At 39.6% G+C, this 22,617-nt stretch overlaps 2 protein-coding genes and 1 non-coding gene across 4 annotated transcripts; 1 reads left to right on the top strand and 2 right to left on the bottom strand.

Annotated features, from left to right (window-relative positions):
* The first annotated feature begins 1,630 nt into the window (after positions 1 to 1,630).
* LOC131882593 (uncharacterized) lies at positions 1,631 to 16,244 on the top strand. 2 transcript variants are annotated; one of them, XM_059229793.1, is made up of 5 exons: positions 1,631 to 1,972; positions 4,126 to 4,383; positions 4,459 to 4,513; positions 10,522 to 11,165; positions 15,971 to 16,244. In XM_059229793.1, exons 1-5 carry the CDS (start codon positions 1,784 to 1,786, stop codon positions 16,121 to 16,123), a joined length of 1,299 nt encoding a protein of 432 aa, XP_059085776.1. In that variant the 5' UTR covers positions 1,631 to 1,783; the 3' UTR covers positions 16,124 to 16,244. The 2 variants fall into 2 exon arrangements, with proteins under 2 accessions (XP_059085776.1, XP_059085775.1); XM_059229792.1 differs by having other exon boundaries at positions 1,732 to 1,972; positions 4,178 to 4,383; positions 15,971 to 16,243.
* On the bottom strand, positions 15,391 to 15,474 carry Trnal-uaa (transfer RNA leucine (anticodon UAA)). Its single transcript has one exon. It is a non-coding gene; the product is annotated as a tRNA-Leu (tRNA).
* Positions 16,245 to 17,852: 1,608 nt separating the features above from the next.
* On the bottom strand, positions 17,853 to 22,171 carry LOC131882351 (epimerase family protein SDR39U1-like). The gene is made up of 5 exons (XM_059229472.1): positions 21,855 to 22,171; positions 21,655 to 21,793; positions 20,681 to 20,887; positions 20,224 to 20,446; positions 17,853 to 18,183 (listed from the first exon to the last, which is right to left on the bottom strand). Exons 1-5 carry the CDS (start codon positions 22,082 to 22,084, stop codon positions 17,936 to 17,938), a joined length of 1,047 nt encoding a protein of 348 aa, XP_059085455.1. The 5' UTR covers positions 22,085 to 22,171; the 3' UTR covers positions 17,853 to 17,935.
* Positions 22,172 to 22,617: the final 446 nt, after the last annotated feature.

The following is a 22,617-nucleotide window of genomic DNA, read 5'->3' as shown; positions in this document are numbered from 1 at the left end:
GTGCTACTTACCTACACCACTTTCTCCCTTCATATTTTCCTTCATGTTTCGTCCAATCGCATTCATAGTAACCGGAATTTTCCGGTTTGATTGATTAATAGGCTGAAGTTGACTTGGTCTAAAGCGTGGGGAGGCCAAATATCCACATTTTCTATACTAAGTGCTGAAATGGATTAAGTTGGCTATGAACCACTGAAATGTGGATTGGGATGCTAGAGCTTAGAATTAATATACTGTATTGGAACCAAGTGAACGAATTGCATTTCTCTTTAAATCAAAGGGGTCTCAGTTCGCTCCAATTTCATGTCAATCGAATGACTGGATCAAAAAATTTTACCTCTCACAGCACAGTAAATAAGAAGACATAGATAGAATGATTTAGCTCCTTGTTGGTAATCAATGACCAGGAGAGGGCTAGCCTATTCATTCTGTGAAGAGTTATGTAATGACCAGGGCTTGGAGGAAAAAAAATAAATTTCAATTTAAAATTATACTTTTTGGATGTTTTTATCGGGCCAAAAATTGTTCACGGAACATCAAATTTTGACTAAAAACCATTGCAAAGGGGGCGGGGGGCAAATGGAACATTGAAAGATCCCACAAGAGAAGCAAATACTTGATTGTTTTGACTAGCCTGGATTCTTTTTTGGAGGGCTCAAAACTGTAAACCTTCACATTCACTTCTGTTGACTCTAAAACCTGTTGAGGAAAAAGCTCATGAATACTTTTGTAGATGTATTGTATAACATACGTTTTGCACCTTCTTTGAATTCAGCATTGTCCCAATCTTCTTGGTTGGTCACAATAAAGTACTGTAGTAGTTCTCTAATTCTCACATTTTTCCTGCTGACCTTTTTGGCAAATGCTCAAGCTTTTCCTAAAAAAATGTAACTAGAATCCCAATACTTTGCATCCAAAAGAGCATATATAAAAGTATTTACATTTCAGCCAAGGTCTGAAATATATAGCACCCAGAGGAACGAAATTTGATCTAAAGACCTGCATGGTTTAGGATATTAATTTGGAGACAACTTCAAGGCCTTTTGATTTCAAAGATTTTGAAATGATGAATTATATTTCACTGCTTTATACTTTTGCAAAATTGGTTTCATGTTGTCTTTTATGTGGCTTTTTTGCCTTTAAACAGGCTCATATCTTTGCGTTTGTGGGATGTTTTTCCTGTGAAAATAAATTATTTGGCGCTTTCAAAAAAGAAATCTTTAGTGATTATTTGTCCCTCAAAAATATTTTTTTCTTGAGCCGTGGTAATGACCTTTGAGAGGCTATAACTTTCGATCCAGTCGTGTGATTGAGGTGAAAATTGAAGGAAGTTGTAGTAACAGCCTGGGACCAGTCTCATATGAAAAAGAACGCGATACGTTGACACGATTCCGAAATGCCAATTCTTGATTCAAGCATCCCAGTCCATATTCCAGTGGTCCATGAGTAGACGAATGCCCTACTTTGTTCGCACAGTTATATGAAAACCCCCTGAAAACCTTGATGAACCAGACTTCCTGTGCAGACTCGAGTAGCTTAATAAAGTCCCAAAACCAATGACTTGAGAATGAGACCCGAAGTAGAAAGCCACATTCTCATGGCAACCAAAAACCAATAATTACCTACGCCTTACTAGTGAGAAAGCCTTCGCTAGTGCCTATGCGAGCCTTAGATAAGTGGTCAACTCAAAACGGATCGAAACGTCAAAACAAAGTGCGAAGGAAGGCTCAGGGTACAAAAAAGACCATGTCTGGTAGATCACACTCTCAGTCAATACATTGGGATGATGGGGCCGATGAACCCAACTACAAGACCACGTACTCGTCAAGGCCTCATTCCACCTTTGGAGGTCAGTCAGTGGAAAGGCGAAGAGCAAGCACGGGGAACCAAGATGAGTATGTTCCGCTTGAATGGAACTCGACCGGGATTGACACCCAATTTGATGGATATACCGAGAGACCGGAAGATTTTGGTAAGTCCATTCATCTGGTCTTGATCCAGAAGAGCAAGGCTCATTAGTCATGATTTTTTGTGAGTGGGGTGGAGGATTACGGATACATTTATAGCTTTGGAATTTGGGTTCTATAGTACGCGGTTTAGAGCTGGGACGAAGCAAAACCCTATATACGTATTGGCTATTTCATACTTGAGAAGATTTCAAGGGATGTTTTGGATTCTTATTATTCGTTTATTTGCTTCAAATTAGACGTCATTATCATTATCGTTGGTGTTCTAGCATTGATGGCGGACGAAATGGAGTTCGTAATAAGGAAAATCTGAAACTTGCACAACATTTCGCAGGCAAATTAAGAGTGCTTTACGATAATTAAATGTTTAATAAGATTTGCAGACGTTATCAAGCAAAGTGAGTGATGTTTCATTTTGAAATGTGTTGTACAGTAATCAACTCTCCGACTTTTTATTGGAATGGTTGAAAAATTGTTGATCTTTAAACATCATTTTTTAGGCAAATCCAAAGCTAGTGAAATATAATCTATAGATTTATGTTCCACATAGGCGCTCCCATATCATATATTCTTTTGCTTTTTCAAAATTGATATATATTAAACATATTGTGAAATTGCAAGTTTTTGGCGAATGCCACTCTTTATTCCGGCTTAAAAGTCGGCAATCCTGGAGTTCTAAGAGAAAACTGAAATTTTCAGGAAAGGTTATCGTTAGGAAGCACACTTGGAACAAATACTTAGAACACAACGAACAATGCATAGTAATGTATTCGATGCTAATTGTTTGCCTTTCTCATTTTCGATAAGATCAAATCCTCAAAGGTACAAGCTCGTCTTTCCGATACTGAATTTACTCTGGTATCTTTTAGTACACCAGTATTGCTTGGTGAGGAAAGCTGAAGCTTAAAAAGGTTCTGGAACTTTCTATTAATCTAGTCTTGAGACTCAGTGAGTCTCAGTAAGTGGGCAGATGGCCATTTTCGTAAAAGTAGATATTCAGACATTTCAATAACTTTTTGTATTATCTTTCATGTCTTTCCACGTTTTGCCAGTCCCAAGATGACTAAAGAGCAGAAATGGATGACCACCAAACTTTAAATTGGCATCCAAAAGGTTGCTATTAACCTTCAAGGGTTACAAGAATAATATGTGTCAATAGTTAATAGACTGTGAACCCTACTTTCAAGGCCTTAGAAGAAGTAAAGCGATCTTGTAATCCAAGGCCATCTAGAGACCATGCCATTATTACAGTTCTGAAGGTATGCTCCTTGGTCTCAATTGGCTATCTAGTCACGAAAAAAAACACTTCAACCAACCCTGTTGAGATTTTGTTTTGAGCATATAGGTATAAGAAAAGAACGTACAAAATTGTAAAGAAACCCTCGAGAATTCTCGCAGATGAATGATAATGTTGAATGGCCTTCTAACCATCGGCAAGGAATTCCCAAATATGGAGTACATTTCCAAAGCCCAGTTCCCTTTTAACAACTTGATCACGAAAAAAAACAAAAAAATAAATCTTTCAGGGAGATTCATGGTAATTCTTCGTTCATAATTGGATTCTAATTTAGGCTCTAGACAATAGTGTGTACTCCACTTAGCAAAAAGCTGTTGTTCCAAATGTACTTCCTTACGGTAAGCTCTTATTTGATCCTCAAGTAGTCGAACGACTGTCTCAAAATAACCTTGCCAATGCATATTTGAGAACACAAACAGTATCTCACTCGACATGAAACATTTTAGCGAGGAATATCCATCGCGACAAACAATGTCAATATTTTCAATCAGTACGATTTGGAGATGGCCAATATTTTCAGATTCTTAGCGTCAAGTCTGGAACATCAAACTTCGATGGTTCAAACACTTGTTTGGATTGATCCATTCTAGGTTCCATTAAGCCTTGATTTTGCAGACTTGGGGGCCTCCTTGAGAGAGGCCATTTTGTGTGCGTTTGCCAATAAGGCCTTGGTGTGTGGAAAATTTTGTTTTGTGGGAAAAATCTGGTAAAGGATAGATAGCAAGCAGAGAAAGGAGTCTAAGTATGGCAATGTTCGTTAACCCTCGCTTACTGTAGTACGCAAAAACATTGGCTTTGCCGTACTTCCACGGAATATTATATACGAGACATTGTACACGGTTACTCTCTTTCCGATCCAAGTCAATCACTTTCATGTCTGAGAACCTCGTTTCCACCCATTTCCCAACTTCAGGATTGGGTGGACAACCTCCAGATATTCCAACGATGCCTTTGGACTTGGATACGTATGGTACCTCTACATCAGCAGATGTATTCCTTTATGAAAGTGGGGAAAATGAGGGAACTCAACCGCGCAGATCCCACTCATCCTTGTCCAATTACAAGTACGAAGATCAGAGCCAGTTCATCCGAAATCTGGGATTGACAAACCCCGGGGAGGTGAGAAATCCTCGTCAGATTGCAATCATTGTAATTCCCATTCGAGGCATTACTTTTTGACGTTTCCCTCTCCAGGATGAGGACGATGAGAATGAACAAGTAATCCCAACTTTTAATCAGCAAGAACTCGGTAAGCAAAAAAAAAAAAACACCTTTTAGTAACATTGTTTAACCGAGATATCTTGACAACGTGTTTTTAAAAATCATGGGCAAACTGCAACTAAAAAAATACCCTATTGAAATGAAGTTTATTTGAGCTTTTTAAAGCCTTATGTTCTGATTTCAAGTAAATGTGAATAGTATCCCTGAATTACATGGTTGAGCTCTCTTGGCAAATCAATACATTTGAAGGTGTCAAGGAATAGGGAAATGCTGTAAGCTTAAAAAATTTCGTTATCTAATTAAGCTAATTCTCATTACTTCTTCAATTTACAGGAAGAGAATTGGACCCGGTATATTACTGAAAGGTTTTCCTTATAGGGTACTTTAAGTTTCTGGGATCTTTGTAGAGTAAAGGCTTTTTCTAAACTATATCTTGGCCTTTTTGAAGAGGCTCAACGAGATTGGGATCAAAGGCAAGGTTTTCAAATGGGGTAAAAAGTTTCATTTGTGGTAGGAGGCAATACGTTAAGGTTGAAGGATCCCTTAGGGACACACACATGATGTCAAACCAGGTGTTTTGGTCTCCATGGCTCCATTTTAGGGCCGCACCTTCTTTGATATACATTGCTCCCATGCTTAACGTGTATTGACTTTCTAAATCGTCATCTAGCGGGTCTAGACCTCAAAACAGCAGATGTTGCTATAAAAGGCCAAAAAGTCCATTGTCCTTGAGCTTTCATCCATGCCGATTTGTACTTGTCTTAAAATGGTCACCCAGGGCAACCCAGCACCCCAGCTCTGGATCTAGCAAGGGGACCAAGCCACTTTAACCAGCACTATCAGGCTGTTTGATGGATTGGGTAGGCTGAGACAGAGAGGCAGCACGGGCACCACGTTGTCTCCCCCGTTATCTGGGTTAGTTTAGTCTTGAGATGGCAGTCGGAAGTGGTTCATTGACTTTACTTTCAGCTGCCTGCAACATTCTTTTTTACCTGACTTGACCGAATGCTCGTGAATAACCATCAAAAGTCTAAGAAAGTCACACCTAAATCAATCTCCCTATCTGCCTACTCTGCAAACCTTCATACCAACACTGCCAACACTGATCTCAGATTGATTTTTGGTGTCAGAAAATGCGACTTCACTCTACCTGAAAGAGTCAAACTGGGATGAAACTTGGCAGCACTGGTTTGAAAACTGGCGTCACGGGCAGATTGATCACACTAGTACGGTGTTCCTAAAGGACAGCCCCCACCCACCCCCGCACGCATTCTTCTTGTCATGTTGAAGAGATTTCACCTCTCTGGCTAGATGGGCCCAAAGCAAATTCTGCCTCGCAAGTAGATCACAGACACACATTCTCTTTTCCATCATTTACAGGCCAGGGTGTGATATCTTAGATCATGAAGTCTGCATTTTAATTTTGTCCAAACTTCAATATGAGAGCTCTTTGTGAAGTGGTTTCAAGTTGACATTCGATGTATGGATAAACATCTTCAATGTGTAACTATTTCCAAACCATTTTGAAGCTCAAGTAAAGTATGGTAGCCAGTCGAAAACAGTACTAGAGCTGGCCTTTTACTGCAGAGCATAATCTGCTATTTTGAACATATTTCCCGCAAGGTGGCAGCCTCTTATATAATTCGAAGCTCTATTGTGAATGTTTTGATACGCCAAGAGAGTTCAATCAGATGATTCAGGGCAACTTTTGCATTACCTTGAAATAAGAACAGATGGCTTTGAAAAGCCTTTACTTTATTAAAAATATTTACTTAATTCAGGCATCTTTTTGAGTTCCAGTCGTCACATGATTTATCACATATTGAAAGCTTTTATTTCCGATGGCTAAGTTGGTATGAGTGAATTTTAAAAAAGTTTTTGATCCAAAAATAGGGGAAAAAACTGTCCGAATTTCTTCCACCTATCGGTTTTTGGAAAAATTATCTATATGTACATATGTTGCACGATTTTGCAATTTATACCATTGGAAAGCTGAATCTCAGGGCTTTCCGAGGGTGTGCGTGGTTTTTATGGATATATTTGTCCTACGTATCAAGGGCAGAGAATCACTGTGCTCTCAATTGGCAAAAGTTAGGGTCGAAACCATTAAGTGGATTGTTGAGAAATTTGTTGCCACGTACTCAATTCAAAGGGAGAGTACTAGCCAACCAATAGCTTAACAGCTTCGCCGTGAGTCAGGTCTTTTAGGCAAACTGCATGTAATTGAGGAGATGTAAACTATGAAGTAACAAAAATGTTAGTCCTGACCTTCCCTATTCAGAATATATTATAACAAAATACCCATTCAAATTTTAAGTCATTGTAATGTTTTGACATTTGGGAATATCTGCCAAAATTGCCCCTAAGCTCCAAATTTCCTTGAATTACCAGAAAAAAAAACTAGAAAGAAATAATTTTCGGTGTTTACAACTCTTGTAATCACACCATTTTGGGATGTAAGAAGAGAAGGCAGAAGTCGAGATCACGTTCTGAAGTTTGACACCAGGGTGAGCCAGGGAAGAGATTTTCCAACAAAGCACAATGCTGCATGGCGTAGAAAAGGAGTTTGGGTTAGAACGGGCACCTAAACATGTCTTACTCTCCTTCTCTTGCATTGCATTGAAGCTCTCCAAGACCTGATATTGATGGAAACTTCACGAGCACATTAATAACTTAAATCTATTTGTTAGCGGTTTTTTCAGGTTGACCAGTTTAAGGGAATAAGACCCTTAGATTTGGCAAGTTTTAGAAGCAAAATTTCCAAACTAACTTGCCTTCTTGCGCCCGTTGTAGCCTGTTTAAGACCCAGGGTTTTTGAATTGGTAATCTAGCTTCTTGTACCTCAAACTAAAACTGTTTTTTTTAAACAATTCCCAAGTCCGGAATTTTTGTAAGCTGATCATTGGGTCATTCTGGGTTTTTAGGTACTCTCTACCTAGGCGACCTCTGACGGCCAAATAATCCCTGACTTGTTCCTGTCGCTGCCAGTACCCTACCAACTACCCAATTGAAAGAGTGCTAAGCATCCAAAGTTGGCAAAAATCGGAAATTCTACATAGTTATGTAGGTGATGTGTGAATGTGAATAGGGCTATGCAGTAACTCTGTATGTTGGATAAGTGTGAACAATTTCCTTTGCAACTGATTGGTTTCTCATCCAAACTTTGCCATGAAACAACAGCTTACTCAGTCTGTCAGAATTGGTGTGGAGTTTTGGTTTCTTGACCAATTGTTAGAGAACACCAGACTCTTAATGTGCTAGATGGCGCTACGTGCTTTTATTGAAGGATTACCTCACGATTATCTGAATGTAGTTAGCTAAATGGAATCTCAAAATCAATAACAAGTAGCACTGTTAGCTTTCTCCATGCTGTTTATGCAAAATCTAAGCCATTTAACACACAAAATCGAACTATTTATTATTTCAACCCAAATTTTACCCTCATTTTTGATCAACTAGGGTTATTATGAGACTCCAAAGTTCTATTAAATCACAGTCAGGTCTTAGTCGAATAGAAATCAACTATCAAAGAACTATTTTAGAAGCAAAATCTATGTAGCATCACTATAGCGAGATGAACATGTAAATTACGTACCTGGAATATAATAGTCAATAGCAGGCAAGGCTGCGCCATAATGGCTCCAAAAATTACGATGGTTAAAACTCATAAAGTCTCTCCAAACTTTGATTCATCAAGTTAATTACCATTTAAAGGCAACACTCAGTGTTGTTACAGAAGCATTCCAGTCAAGCATATTGACCTGTCGAGTTTTGGGTTGCTCAAGAATTTCACAGTATGATGGCTAACGCCTCACGAAACCTCTGTAAGTTGTGAAGGAGAATGGGTGAATGTTCGACACAGTAAAAGTACGAGAAAAAGAATTCGTCGGAACATGGTTCTGTGAGACAGAGTTCAAGGAATTACGAAATTCTTGAGCAAACTGGAGTTTGACAAGTCAAGAGGGCATGTGAAGCAAAGGAAATCCAAGAAAAATGTAGTGCGGCAACCCTGATATTGAGCATTATGAGGTAGACAAACATTACAGCCAACGTGTGCCTGGCATAGACAGAATTTGTCATTTAATTCAGTTTCCCGGTTTATTGAAGCAAACAGTATTGTGCTACAGAATGCTTCAGTTACTCAACACAGATTTTCACGCAATGAGTCGATAAAGCTGCGGCTAACAGCACAATTCGAGCCTCACAGTCTTACAGTTTTCTGCGATCTGTAAGAGACTTTGTCGCTTCGTCGGAAGAATGGCTCCAAGCAAAATCGAGCGTACCAAACCGAGGAAATTTCAATGAGTAACAGAGCAAGTTAGCTCTTTTCTTTGTGGTCAGATTTGTCAATCAACTACTTAAAAACAAAATACAGTTCGATTAGAAAACTGAAATGGGAATTTCAGCACCAAATGAAAACGATGAATTCATCAAGAAGAATTGTAAAAAGCCAAATTTTGTTCGCCCTGATAGGCGAGGAGCGAAAACTGACTCCACATAGGTATGAGATCCATTTTTCGCGTTATTTCCGTCAAATTGAACCGTTCGAAAAAGGGAGGTAATGACTCACCTGCAGTGATCTAATATCAAATATATGGTATTTATTTCGACTCGACTCGATTTTGAATTAGGTTCATACCTTCTTAAATGCTAATTTGTATTGGATCATTGTTTCCACCGATCCAAGGCCCACTCAACTCATCTAATTGGTACAATTCAAATCCATAAGGTGACAACGAATGCAATATATTACTTTTGATTAAAATCATTGCTGTTGATTAAAATCATTACTTTATTCTAGCACAAAGTCATTTTTCACTAGTTCTTGCACTCCTTTCTTTTCTTTTGCCAGTGTTTAGAGACACTAAACACTTCATTGAGAACAAAAATAAATTTCTATTAAAACTGCTTGGACAGTGTAAACGACAAGAGGGTTGGGCTGTGAGCTGTGAATAGCTTCTTCGTCGAATTTATGTGATAAATTTTGTCTCGTATAATTGTACCATAACCAAGAGTTTAGCGCAATGACTGAACTGCACAAAAAAGACACATTTTTGAGTTTTGTAACACAACTCACTGGATAATTGAACATTCAATTGATTCAAGAGCGAGTGCCAGTACAGGTTGGCTACAATGTTTGTCTTATTTCTCCCTCCTCAAAATGCTGAAAATCAGTGTTGAATTTCCTTTGCTTCACATGCCCTGTAGATTTTAATTGAGCACTGCTTTACCAAAGCAGGTTTAGAAAAATGTCCAAAACTAAACAGATTTACAAAGGAGCTTACTTATATGATCTCTGGGAGCTCAGCACATCGCTATGGTTCTTTGGTCTTTAACTATTTATAGTTGAGAAGCCCAAGGATTTAATCAATCGTATTTTAACTTTTTTTCTCCATTGAATAACTACTGTTCTAACCGGGGGAGGTATAATGCAAAAGCAAATGAAACCGTGCCTTGATAAAAGGGTTTGCTTCTTAGACACCAGACCTTTGAATAGTGGATTTTGAAATTAATGATCCCTTGGAAAGAGCTCAAAACCGTATCTCAGTTCCTCATTTACATGGATTTTTAATATTATATAACGTTCTTGCTTTGTCCCGTTTGTTGTTGTTTTGTTTTGTTTGTTACACAGATGGCAGCTCTCTTACTCGACCTGCCATCTGAACGATGAATGTCCCAATGGGGGATATTCCCGCTTCATCATCAGAGCCAACAATAATTATTACCTCACCCTGTGGAATGACCGCAGGTTCGCCCATTTAAGCTGTTTAAGCAGCAAGTCATGCTGTAATCAATTACCACAAAGAAGCTTGAACTCGGCTTCCCTGGGATCGAACCAGAATGCGCAGCTTTGAAGGCGGCTGCTCTTCCAATACGGTACCCCAGCAAGCCTTTGCTTTGTCCCGTGCACGGCGAGACTTTGAAGGATTTGATTTGAGTACCACTACTCTTTTGCTCATTTGTAGGGACTTTGTGGCATTGAAAGGAATCAAGCTCAACTTAAGATTCCGTTTCACTATCTTTGCATTATTTTAGGCGATGGCGTTAGTTTCGGCGAAATGGAGATGGACCGCCAGCAAGGCCTCAATCCCGGGCCAAGCTCGGCGCAGATCGTGCCCAGGAGACATCAATTCCGACCTAGGGACACCATTGTCTTGGGGGGAACCCAAGAAATGACACCGTCCAATGAAATTCATCACCAAAGCTACACATATCAACGCCAAGCCCGGCAACGGGGTCCCCAAGGCCTCTTGGCCTTAGAAGGTGATATGGAGTTGAATCGAGTGAACAATATCAACCAGTTAACTCATCAAACATTCGCAAGAGAAGGCATTGCCAAACCCTCGGACCACCTCAAATTGGAGGGTGATTTTCAAAGGAAATCCACTCAGGACGATCAACAGCGCTTCAAATATACTCGAACAGCAAGAGCCCAAGGGCCGCAAGGCCAAATTCAGTTGGACAAGTCTTTGGCCCATGCCAAGCATTCGTCCAAAAATGATCTGGTGGCTTTCACGCAATCGGCAAGGCCCAAAAGGGTACAAGGCTACCGGGATAATTTGTCGCTAGGCGATGGGAAACAAGATTTTGGAAACCGAAAGCGGGACAACCATGTGGCCAATTCAACGGGGGTTAAACCAGAACGGGTCAGGACCTCGATGCACCGGGATAACATGAAGGTTGGTCCGTGCCCGAATTACTTGTGGCTTTAGGGGTCGTAGTGACTTTGGGGACGATCATAAGAAGTAAGGTTTTGTTAAAATGACGCCACTTTCTAGTCCAGAATAGGGACCCTGGATTCAGAGACGCGCAAGGTTTGACAAGTGGTTCCACTTCAAAAATGTAAACGATCAGTAGAACAAAAAAATTCCAAACAGATTTTCCACTGATGCGCTGTATAAGAAAGAGTTCTATCATGACAAGGATCATTGAATATTTTCTTTAAGGACACTACAAAGTTTTAATTGAAGACACGCTGATTCATGGATATGGCATGTTAGATTGTTACTACTATTTTGTTACATTCTATATATCCTTTCTAAACCTTTTTTTCATAAAATTAGATGGCTATAATATTTTATTAGATTATTCAGATCAACATTATAGTATATGAGCTTCCTGAGTCTATCAAGAAACTAGTATGGATGTACTTTGTTAAATATGGTTGCACTTTCCTTTTTCAAGTGCTTTAGGCCCCCTAGTCCAACTTGAGACTGGCAGCATGCAAAAGATCAGTATGTCAACTACATTTTATTGAAAAATACCACACTAATACCATTGTCGTGACAAAAGACACTCTTAACCCTGTGGAATGAGTTGGTTAAATCCATGGTGGATCAGATTTGTCATAAATCATTCAAAGCTTTGCCCTTTTATGCTATGCAAACGCGCGACCTCTTTTTAGAAGCAACTGATTCCCTGTCGGGAAGGTTTCCAAAGAAAGCCCATGTTCGTTGACATTTGGCAGCCAATCAGATCGGTCGAATTTGATGACTTATACTCAACCTCGCGTATCTATGCCTAGAGCATCTATAGTCCACAACTTTGCTTCAGTTGTGGAACCGGGCCTCAAAAGCTTGACTCAAACCAACAGTGCTCTGCACAATTTGGAAATACAAGACCGCCGTTCAAAAGATATGATGCTAAGAGTTGAAACACCCATCAAAAGGATGTTAGACCTTAGTTTTTGCACTTTAGAACTTGTCACTTGGCTTTTTTACGCTGATTTAAATAACCAACTTTTGAACTTTTCACCAAAATTTACAAAGAGATGCAAAAACATTAGGAGTGTTTAAACTTACTATCAAATGCTTGAAACATCAAAAGTACAAGGCTGTGAACCTCATTCGAGAAAAAATTAGGCTAAGTCTGCACTTTACATTGAATAACGCCAACAGATACCTTACAGACAACGAGGACCATTATAGACAATCATTCACTACATGCAGGGCATTAGTTGTTCCTCAAAAAAAGGAACGAATTACAGTTACAATAACTTTGGTAAAAAATAGTAATTCGTTACACAACCTTTACTTGAAAAAAAGAATTGGAGTTACTCGTTACTTTTTCTAAAACATAGACGACCAACATTTTATGGTTTTTGCCCCCTCTCAATAAATTGCGCTTATTGCCTCAAGCAGTCCTAACTTGTATCATTGGAAGATTTCGTGCCAACATTTTTCAATAATGAGCATTGGCATTTAATCTTGACACAATTGTTCAAAATGTAATTGGATCATAATGCTTTGAGGAGTCAAGATTGGGACCCTAGATGGGGTAATGATTGTTGAAGGTTTGCAACAATGTCGCGAAAAACATGATTGAAAAATCATCTTTCATCAAGTTCAACCCTGACTCTCATTGTTCATAATATGGTTGATGGAAATAGTAAAAAATGGCAATTTCTGCTGAGCCTAATGGTTCCTCAGCCGTTACGAGATAAACGAAAAATTGACGGCTATTCTGCAGGAAGCTGAAAAAGGAACGAATAACGAGTAATTCTTTTAGTTTTCGGGTCGTTACAAATACACAGTTTTAAAGTATAGTGGCATTATACTTCCTTTTTCGAAAAAAAGGAACGAATTACCGTAAGTTCGTTACTAATGCCCTGAATACATATATAGTGTGCTCAACTCTACGTTTGCTTTCTGAGATGAACGTGCCATTGTCAAGCCATAGAGTGCTTAATGATTTGGAGTGGAAAGCTCAAGCATTTTCATACCATGAGAGGCTACGAAGGTGTCCTGAAAATGCCAAACCAATTCCTATAATTTAGCTACATTCCACTAAAATTGAGCCTTGTCCAACAAAGTTATTATTATTTTTATGAGGATAAAATTTAGCTTAGCACTTGTCAAGCATAGTCAAGAGCAGGAGGAATCAACACGACTCCCTTGGTGCCAGAATGCGCGCCTTATTTAAACGAATGGCGAAGACAACTTCACACAAACAGCCGCAAATCAGTTTTTATAGGAGAGCATGCTAGTGATATTGCTTTTGTCTGTCATATTGGGTTTTGAACAAATGTGAATCTGGCGCTCATACGGGCCTTTCAAAGAGCCGTTGAACGACGAATTTCGAGCCTTGCCTGATATTCTTTAGGGCGTTTCTTCAGTGATTCTGCGAATGATGTGCGTATATCAAAAATCGCCAAAAAAAAGAGTGCATCTAAAATGGACCAGTGTTCCCAAGGATGTTGTAAATAGAGTATTCCAATATTGTTGCACAGTCTCTCCGACAAAAACATCAAGCAAGCATTTGGGTAAACAGTTGAAACTCTTAACGGATTGTTTTCAAAATTAGAACTAGAACCAAAACACAAACACACAGCCCTCACGCAACTCTCAAAATAGGGACCTAATCCAAACTGAAGAGATGTGATCTCCACACTAAATCATAGCTGAGTTATAAAATACCGTCTAGGAGTTATTTTGTTGGTGGAGTAATCAATTTATGTTCAAACTTAAATTACCCATCTAAATTTCTACCACCTTCCCAAAGCAATGATTGGAATGTTTGTTATGGAAGAAATAGAAACAATAACCTACAGGACACTGGATATCTAAATTGCGGGTGACCTTATTTCGAGGCATACAATATTCGTTTCCACAAATCATGCCCAGAGGAATCTTTAGATCAGATTTCGAAGGCATGTTCCTAAGGCGGTTGTGACGATTACCCCTATTCTATCAGTGTACCTAATACCTTCAGATGATCTAAGATAGAGTATAATTACCGGAGAGAAATAACTTGCGTGTACGCTTGGTAAGATTCCTCTCCCGAATGCCTAACTGGAAACGGAAGTTGTCTTTACTTCGAATAGCGTGCAATTGCATAGGAAGAGAGATCTGTGATTGGTTGGTTTGGGATTCTTTTCATAGATTGCGACGGTTTCGTTAGATATATTGAGTATCATAGATAGACTGAACTCTCGGTTTCGACAGCGGCCTTGCCTGGTCTTGCCCCAAATTACCTTTGCTGTTTTGATGTACATCTCTGGGAGACACTTTAACTCGGACAAAGCAAATTTTGGTGTAATTCAAATGCTTGTTTTATAATTAAAACGTTCAAAACTAGCGAATTCCAAAAGCCAAGTAACTCGTTCTAAAGTGTTTTAGAAACTAGAGACTATCATCAATTTGATGGGTGCTTCAAATCTTAGCATCATTTCTTTTGAAGGGAGGTCTGGTAAAGGAAATTCAAGAAAAAATGTGTTCCGGCACCTTGATTTTTTTTTGGGGGGGGGATAACTAAGACAAACGTCACAGTCGACTCATACCATCCGCCCATTGATTTTTTAATAATCAAGTGATATTGAGGGAGCTGTGCGACAAAACCCAACAAAATGAACATAGTTGGTGTAATCGGTGACCGCACTATCAAATTGGCTCAATACCGCTTTAATATTTGCTTAGACAAACAGGAAAAATGAAAAAAATGTCAAAATTCAATGCATACACAGTGCGGTTTGGCTGGGCATGTTGTCTTTGATTTGACTCTCACTTGACAAGCCCTATGTCTTGGCAATAACTTGAAAAAAGTAAAACACTCCTTAAGTGTGTCATGCAATTCAAAAATTCAAAAAGTGTAATGATTAAGTATCTGCCGAAATTTCATGTCGATTCATACAAGTAGTAGTAAAATTACTTTTTGACCGTGATACGTTTTAATGTACTGTAAGTTATTTTACATACTTATCTGAGCTACTTTGTGTTGTTACAAAAACGTTCTATATTTTGTTGATGTGACAGAGACAAATGTAATGAAATGTCTAGATATTTGAGCAGGCCCTTAACCGGAGATCATAAACTCACTGGATCTTTAATATCAGATTAATTTGAAATCAATCTTGTGTCTATCATGCGTGCAATTCAATCACTGCGACTTACCGACAAAAATTACACATGTCAAGTGTGGGGTTCGAACCCACGCACACTTACGTGTACCAGAGCTTAAATCTGGCGCCTTAGACCGCTCGGCCAACTTGACTTACAACAACACGAGAGTTTACATTTTAAATTCATTACTAGACTTTTCCCCTGCTTCTTTTCTGTATCGGGATAATTCCCAAACTACCTTTTCTATACATGCTTTTCTAGGAATATTGAATATCAAAGAGTCAAGAAAGAGAGGGTAAGGATGCAAAACGAATGTTCTAAGCAGTTCCCCTTAGAGAACAAGTATGCTTGAGATTAGGGGTAGCTATAATTCATTATTGACTAAGTCTTCTAAGGTTAGGTGCACCTCTATTTATATGGATTTGACCAGACCCTATTAGTTCGACATTGCAAAAAGTACTTAAGATTCCCCAAACCCCCCTTTGCAAACAACAAAGTCGGGATAAGGTATACACGAAACAAACGCAAAACATATTATCATGTGTAATGATACACATGTACCATTCATGTCGTATATCATGTGAGGGAATAACAAATGGCACTCACTCCTCTTGAAGCAAACACGTTTTTCTCTGCCTTCATTTCAGGTGGGCGAAGGCAAACTCGAAACCGAGAGCTCAAATCGCTTGGAATATCGCCATATCAACCTCCATCAGGTGGACGAGTTGCGAGCCAAACCTTCGTGGTACCAGCAACCCCGGACTTCGATGACCATTACGGGGGAAGTGAGCCATGGATGAGGAGGCTCATCCAATTTGCACACATTCTCGCTTGTTTTGTCAGAAAACGTCTCACAATCCTTTTTCATACGACATCCTCTTAAATAAATTCCTGCTCAAACAAGTTTGATTAAGAACTGAGACGGACCTCTTTTCTTTCTATGGAGTATTATACATAATAACTGAACGGGTCTCTAGTAGTGATGGGTAGTGAAGTCTTTCGATCCGGAAGGTCAACTTTTTAGCTTAAAGGACCTCACTTAGGGCTCCCATCGCAAGCTAAAGAGAGTACAATGTCAAAATAAACACTCCTTAAATGAGTGGCAAAACACGACCCTGTCGTTCTAAGTCTCGGAACCAGGGCTGTTTTAAAACTCGTTCCTGATCTTGGGTCTTCATTTCTCTGCACTGTTTTGTTGGAATGGGAGCGCTACCAGAGGTTCTTCAAGCTAAATAGCTGATTTTCCGGATCGAAACCCATCATTACTAATGAGATGAAATAATTTTCAAAATCAGAATCGCCCGGAAGCTCCGAAAATGCAAGGCACCAGCCGCTTCCAACGTACTCTAAAAGGTCAGGTTTGACCAAAAAGGTAACCCTGGTTTGATGGAAGAAAATTCAGTGTTACTTTTCATGACTAACTTAGAGGTTTGTGATATTCATCCAGTAATGCCACATGCCACCTCCGGTGATTATTTGTTTGATCCCATCAGTAGTTTCTAGACCAAATTGGCTTGCTTCGGGTCAGATTAAGCCTGAGTCTCTCTTCATGATATCATGGTATATTTATAAAGGAAGGAATCTAGATCGTTTCAATTAGAGGCAAGTCACTATCAAAGCATTTCACTGTGAAGTTGATTGCGTCAAAGGTGCACCTTTAAAACCTTAAGTAGCTGACTGAGAACGGCGAAGATTCAAATTTTATTCATTCATAAGGGGGCCCTATTTGTAGCGTCACACGACCCAAAGACAACGGGAAGAGGCACGGCAGATTGCTAAATAAACTGCTCTTGCCTTGCCTTGAACGCAATTTCTTTTCCGGACATAATGTGACCCGGAGCGCTAATTGTAAATAAGATTTTGATAGAATTAACCAAAAACAACACAAACGCGTTATAATTCAATAAAAAGGAATTGGCCCAATCGGCCTTTTATTTGGTAGAGGCTGAATGACAAAGCGCCCTCTGAAGTGCAGAACGTGAAACATATTTCGTGCATCGTAAGGGGGTTATTGCTACATAATACTAACTACCTCTTGTGAGTGACCTAAGTCAGAAATGAAATCATTTGCCAGATCTTGTGATTATATCAAAAGTATACTTGAATAAAATGAATGGTTTGGATGGTTCGAAGTCTTCTCTTCCGTTTGAAGTCCATATCTCTAGAAGTCCGCCAATCAGGATAATGCAGGGTCTTACTGAAACTCTGAGAGTCACGTTCAAACCAATAGTTTAGGACTCATGATGAATCAGAAAGTGTTTTATTTCATTTTGACACAGCCTGGTTATGCCTGGAAGTTGATGGAACATGATCCATATTCTTAACCATGCATCCTGTTGCAGTAAAAAATATTGCGCAAATCTATACAACCCCAAATCTTAGAGAGTATGCATGGGCTTTGGTGTTTTAGTCTTTCCGAGCAAAACTTTGGCCACACCCGGTATTTCACCTTCAGGGGAACAAGGGAAGGCGACAAGAATAAAGACCAACTTTTTTGAGACTTTTCAACAATCTCCAAAAGAAACCAGGTGGTGTGCATATTGGTATTATTTGTCTGATGATTCCCTACAACATATGTACTCCATAGCTCAACATGGACAGTAAAAAACTCCTCATCCGGAATGGGAAACAACGCTGAACTCTTTGGCTGCTTCTCGGATGGTTCCGTACTTGAACACGTAACCGGTTTCAATCGTGCGTGTGGGCACCACCTTCATACTTCCGAGGATCATGGAGGCTCTTTCTGATCCGAATACCATTTTCATAAGAAATCCAGGGGTGGGAAAGAAACACGGACGATTCAAGGCCCCAGCAAAAGCCTGAGCAAAGTCCAGGTTCGTGATCACCTCTGGAGCCACACCTGAAACAAAGTAAACAAACCGAGTTATTTTGGGAAGAGTCTTACAAAGGAAGCAAATTGCAAATTGCAAACTCAAGTTTTTGTTTTCCCTTCAGGGGGAATCTTTCCTCCATCCAGGAATTTTCTTAATAGACAAAGCCGTAAAAAAATACGAAGACCTCCAAATAACTAAGGAAAAAATTGAGAGCACTATTCAGATTTGGTTACATTTGTTCTATAAATTTGCAACGAAGATAGAGTTTACCCCTTCTTAACCATAGAATAAACAACATATGGTCATTGTTTTCACTCCTTTCGTGACAGTGTTAAGGTTTATTGCAGTAAAATAGGAATCGGTCCGATCGTTTATAGTGTTTATACAGATAATCTAAATGAAATGAACTAGAATGCAAGAAAAAATGGAACCCCAAGATCTACATATCTTGATTTTAGCAAGGCTTCCTCATCAACACTACTAAGCTAAGTTTCACTACTAAGTTTCAAGGAAATGAGTTTGGTGGGCCAGTCCATTGGTATAAAACTGTCATTTGTAGCTCACAGTGCTACATGTACGGCAAAGTCCAGTAGTATGATGGGGATGATTTAGACAGTGACATTTCAAAACCAGAAAACACGAGATAATGACAAAGCGTTACAAGACTCATGTGAGCCATCATTCGAAAACGTTTATGAAGCCTCTATAAAGAATGAGTCAAAACAACGTGGTTTCACTCGCCCAATACTTTCGAATAGTACGGCGAACTACCAAAGGCGCCTAACATCCCTGAGTCTGGTTTCTCTGGCAGAATATAATAGCAGGAAAAAGCTAGCCTTGATTGTCACTCATGAATAATTTTGTGGATGGAAGGAGCTTAGACCGAAAACCTCAAGGTTGAAGTATGCCAAGGACAGGGTCTAACGTTCGTCGCGTGGGGTTGATTGTGGGTCTTCTCAGATTTCCTTTCATCCCTTCAAATCTGGGTCTAAACTCATTTTTCTATTCCGTCAAATATTGGAATGAGCTACCCCGAGCATCCGCCAAAAATGGGCTGTTGTTTGCCTATATAATGATTCAATCATGCTCGCCTCATCTCACTCCCACTCGCTCCCAATAATACATTAATATTCATTCTGTTTATATGTACCCATATATCCCTTCTCAAAAACCATTCGTAACTTTTTAAATATAAAGTAAAAAACATATTTTACAATATCTCATAATAGTCTGCTTTATCCATCTCACTCCTACCAAAATTCCTACACTCCCATCTGCTGCCTTGAGTGGTTCTTTGAAAAATAATAAATATTATTAATCTATACCATCCAGATGGAATACTTGGATACTGCAATAGACTTGTACATTAACAAATGCAGCATTGCTTCGATTAAATGGTATCTTGTATAGAAAAAAAAGCCATGTTCATGTGTTGACTGATTGCTTCTTAGAAACTGGCAGGAATCTCAGGGGAAAGGAATTTGGATCAATCGATGCAAAATGTGGATAAGATTGGCTTTAAACCGTTATGTATTGATTCGCTACGGGTGTGTCTTCCAATCTGAAACCCCTGGTTCGTTCTAGGTAGTTAGTAGGGGATGGATGGTTGGTTGTAGGGTATGTGCTAGAGACTACCAAAGTTTGGCCCCAAAAGGGCCAATCAATTGAAAAGACGAATCCTCAGCATGGGACTTCTTCAATAACATCTTATTAGAACTCTTTCGACAAACAGCCTTTGGATGAATCACAGACACGTACTACACGTACTAGTTAAGAAACCTTGAGCATTCAGCGATTTTAGGAAAGAACAAATTTTGTTATCCATGTGGTCCTTAAGATTTTTTAAAGAGGTAATAATTCGTGCACAAAAAACTTCCGGCTTTTAAAACTTGATGAATATTGTTTGCAAAGAGAATAGGGTCGAGATAGATCTAGCTCCGACACTCTCGTGGTTATTAATATATTTGAAGTAGTATCTGCGATAAAAAAGATGGAAAATAACATGCTTCATCAAACTATCACAAAACCAGCTTTTTTGCAAAATCCCAGTATCTCAAATCACTCACCATTCAGGACTCCTTTGACTTTGGGATTTTCGATGCAGTGTTCGATGACTCCAACTAAGTCCTTGACGTGAATCCATGGAAAGACCTGATCTCCACTTCCAGTTCGGCCTCCAACCCCGAAGAAGAAAGGCCAAAACAGTTGCTGAACCATCCCACCTTGACGTCCAAGAACCACTCCAGATCGAATGTATACTTGTCGGACATCATCACAATCCGATGGAAGCTGGTCATGGAATCAGAATCCGGAAAATACAAGGGATGATAGTTTATTCAGGTTGCATTTCCGTGCAAAAACTGAAGTGCAAAACTGCTTTCGCCGAAAGGGAAAATATCGTTGGCAAACGAACGTCATAACCATAATCGCTAGGAAGGGCTTCAAAAGTGCAAACTGCAAATCGCCATTGGCAACATCGGCATTCCGCCATCTTTTTAGTTCTCCTATCTAAAATGCACTCACCTTGGCAGCAGCTTCCCAATCTGCGACCAATCGGGCAAAGAAATCCTTATTAACACCCGGGGTGTATTCATCTTGAGCCTCGGTGGTGCCGAATTGATAGTAACCCACTCCTGTGATTTGGACAAAGACGTCCGGGCGTTTGTGTTTGGGAGATTTTTGGATGGCCTCGGCAATAGCCAAGGAAGTTTGAATCCGACTGTCTCTGACCTATGAAATAGAGATTGGTTTTACTCATCAAAGGGTCAGATTCATGGGTCGAGAGAGCATTGATGTAGATGCACTTATCGATAAACAGGATCAATGCTTTTTAGTGTCGACGCTCCGAAAACAAGAAAGCAACAGGGCTTTTTGTAGTGCACGCATTGATGAATAATATTTATACTATTTTGCGATGAAGCTAGGTAAAGCACTCCAAAAACAATTAGGCTACAGGACTTTTTTCTCAAATAGGTTAGAATGAGATCGAAAGCTTCCTTAAATTTGGAATCTTCTGCTTGAATGCGTATCATGAATATTTGGACAAAGATTTTTCTTTAGTTTCCATTACTGACCAATAGTACTCTTTTTACCAACCCATACATATGTTTTCAATGCTTGGGGTATCTCTGTGTATGTAACGTTGTTTAGTCTAGATCAAAACGACAAATCAAATCTGCCTTGGCAATTAGTTATTCGAGTAGAATTCATATTTGTGCGCCCTCTCAGATAAGTGTCTCCGCGTCTTTTACTTATGGCCATATGTTGTTGCAAATTAATTTGCTGTTTTCTTGCAAGAGAACTCGAAATACATGAAAGTCAAACAAATTCAAAATTGTTTTTGCCAGCGTTGCCCTTGTTATAGATCCCTCTATTGGTGAAATTGTAAGCATAAGACTTCATTTCATCATGCTCATCCATATTTCGCGGGTTCAATCAGTGTCGCTCCAAAACACTCCACCAAAATTCTCTCCCTATCATCTGAGACAGTGCCTTACCAATCGTTGAAATGATTCCGTCCAGAAGGTGAAAGTGGCCAAAATGTTCTGTCCGGCCAGATTCACGACAGCCTTGGTATTCTCAGGCAGTCCTTGGGCCTTCAATTCATCCCAAGTCAATCGGGATGCTCCTTCAGATCTGGAACCAAAGCCGGAACCGATCAACTAAATTCTTAAAGGATCTTTTATCTAAATTATACCTCGATATCACTGTGACTGAATAGCCTTTTTGTCTGAGGCTTTGACAAAGAACTCCGCCTACAAAGCCGGTACCCCCGCCTACCAAGACCTTGGGCAGAGTGGAAGATGACGACGAAGGCTCTTGCTCGGCTTTTAATTGAAATAGCCGACTGACATGTTGGCGATATGAAAGCCGGACACGAGATTGGCATCCATTGTCCGATCGGCTGGCGACATTGGTCACGGTCATGGCGAGATGTCTCGAGAATCAATGATTTCATGTATATGTTGTCAAAGTTACGAAACTTGGTAGAGGGCGCTGTGAAACCTCAAGCGATGGGAGATTTTCATTCTCTGCGTAGAAAGGAATTAGGCGAGTCCTCTAGCGTACACCGGGATCAATCTGAGCCGGGAAAATATTACTAGTCCTCCATTTTTTATATCGAGTGCCGGATTTGCCGAGGCAAGCACGAGTCCTTTAAAGAGCTCAAGTCCAGCAAAAAAACACATTTTTGTTCTCGCTGAACTAAAAAAGGTTAAACTGGCAAATGCTGGTTTCTTAGACGGTCAGTTCATGTTAGAGTAACGCTCGTGGTCTCAAGAAATCCAATGGAAATTTATGATGATGAATCCCGACTTAGTCCCGCTAAAGCCGAGAGTCCTATGGTGGACTCAAGTCCAGCCAAAAAGACCCTTGTTTTCGCCTAGAAGAGAAATTGGACGGATTCGAGTCTTTTTCCAAGCGATTCCGGACTCGACAGCAACCGGGTCTAAATCAGTTAA

The sequence above is a fragment of the Tigriopus californicus genome, chromosome 6 (genome assembly GCF_007210705.1).
Source record: "Tigriopus californicus strain San Diego chromosome 6, Tcal_SD_v2.1, whole genome shotgun sequence".
Classification (NCBI taxonomy): domain Eukaryota; kingdom Metazoa; phylum Arthropoda; class Copepoda; order Harpacticoida; family Harpacticidae; genus Tigriopus; species Tigriopus californicus.
Note: the sequence above shows the minus strand (reverse complement) of the source record. Positions and strands in the feature narration are given on the sequence as shown.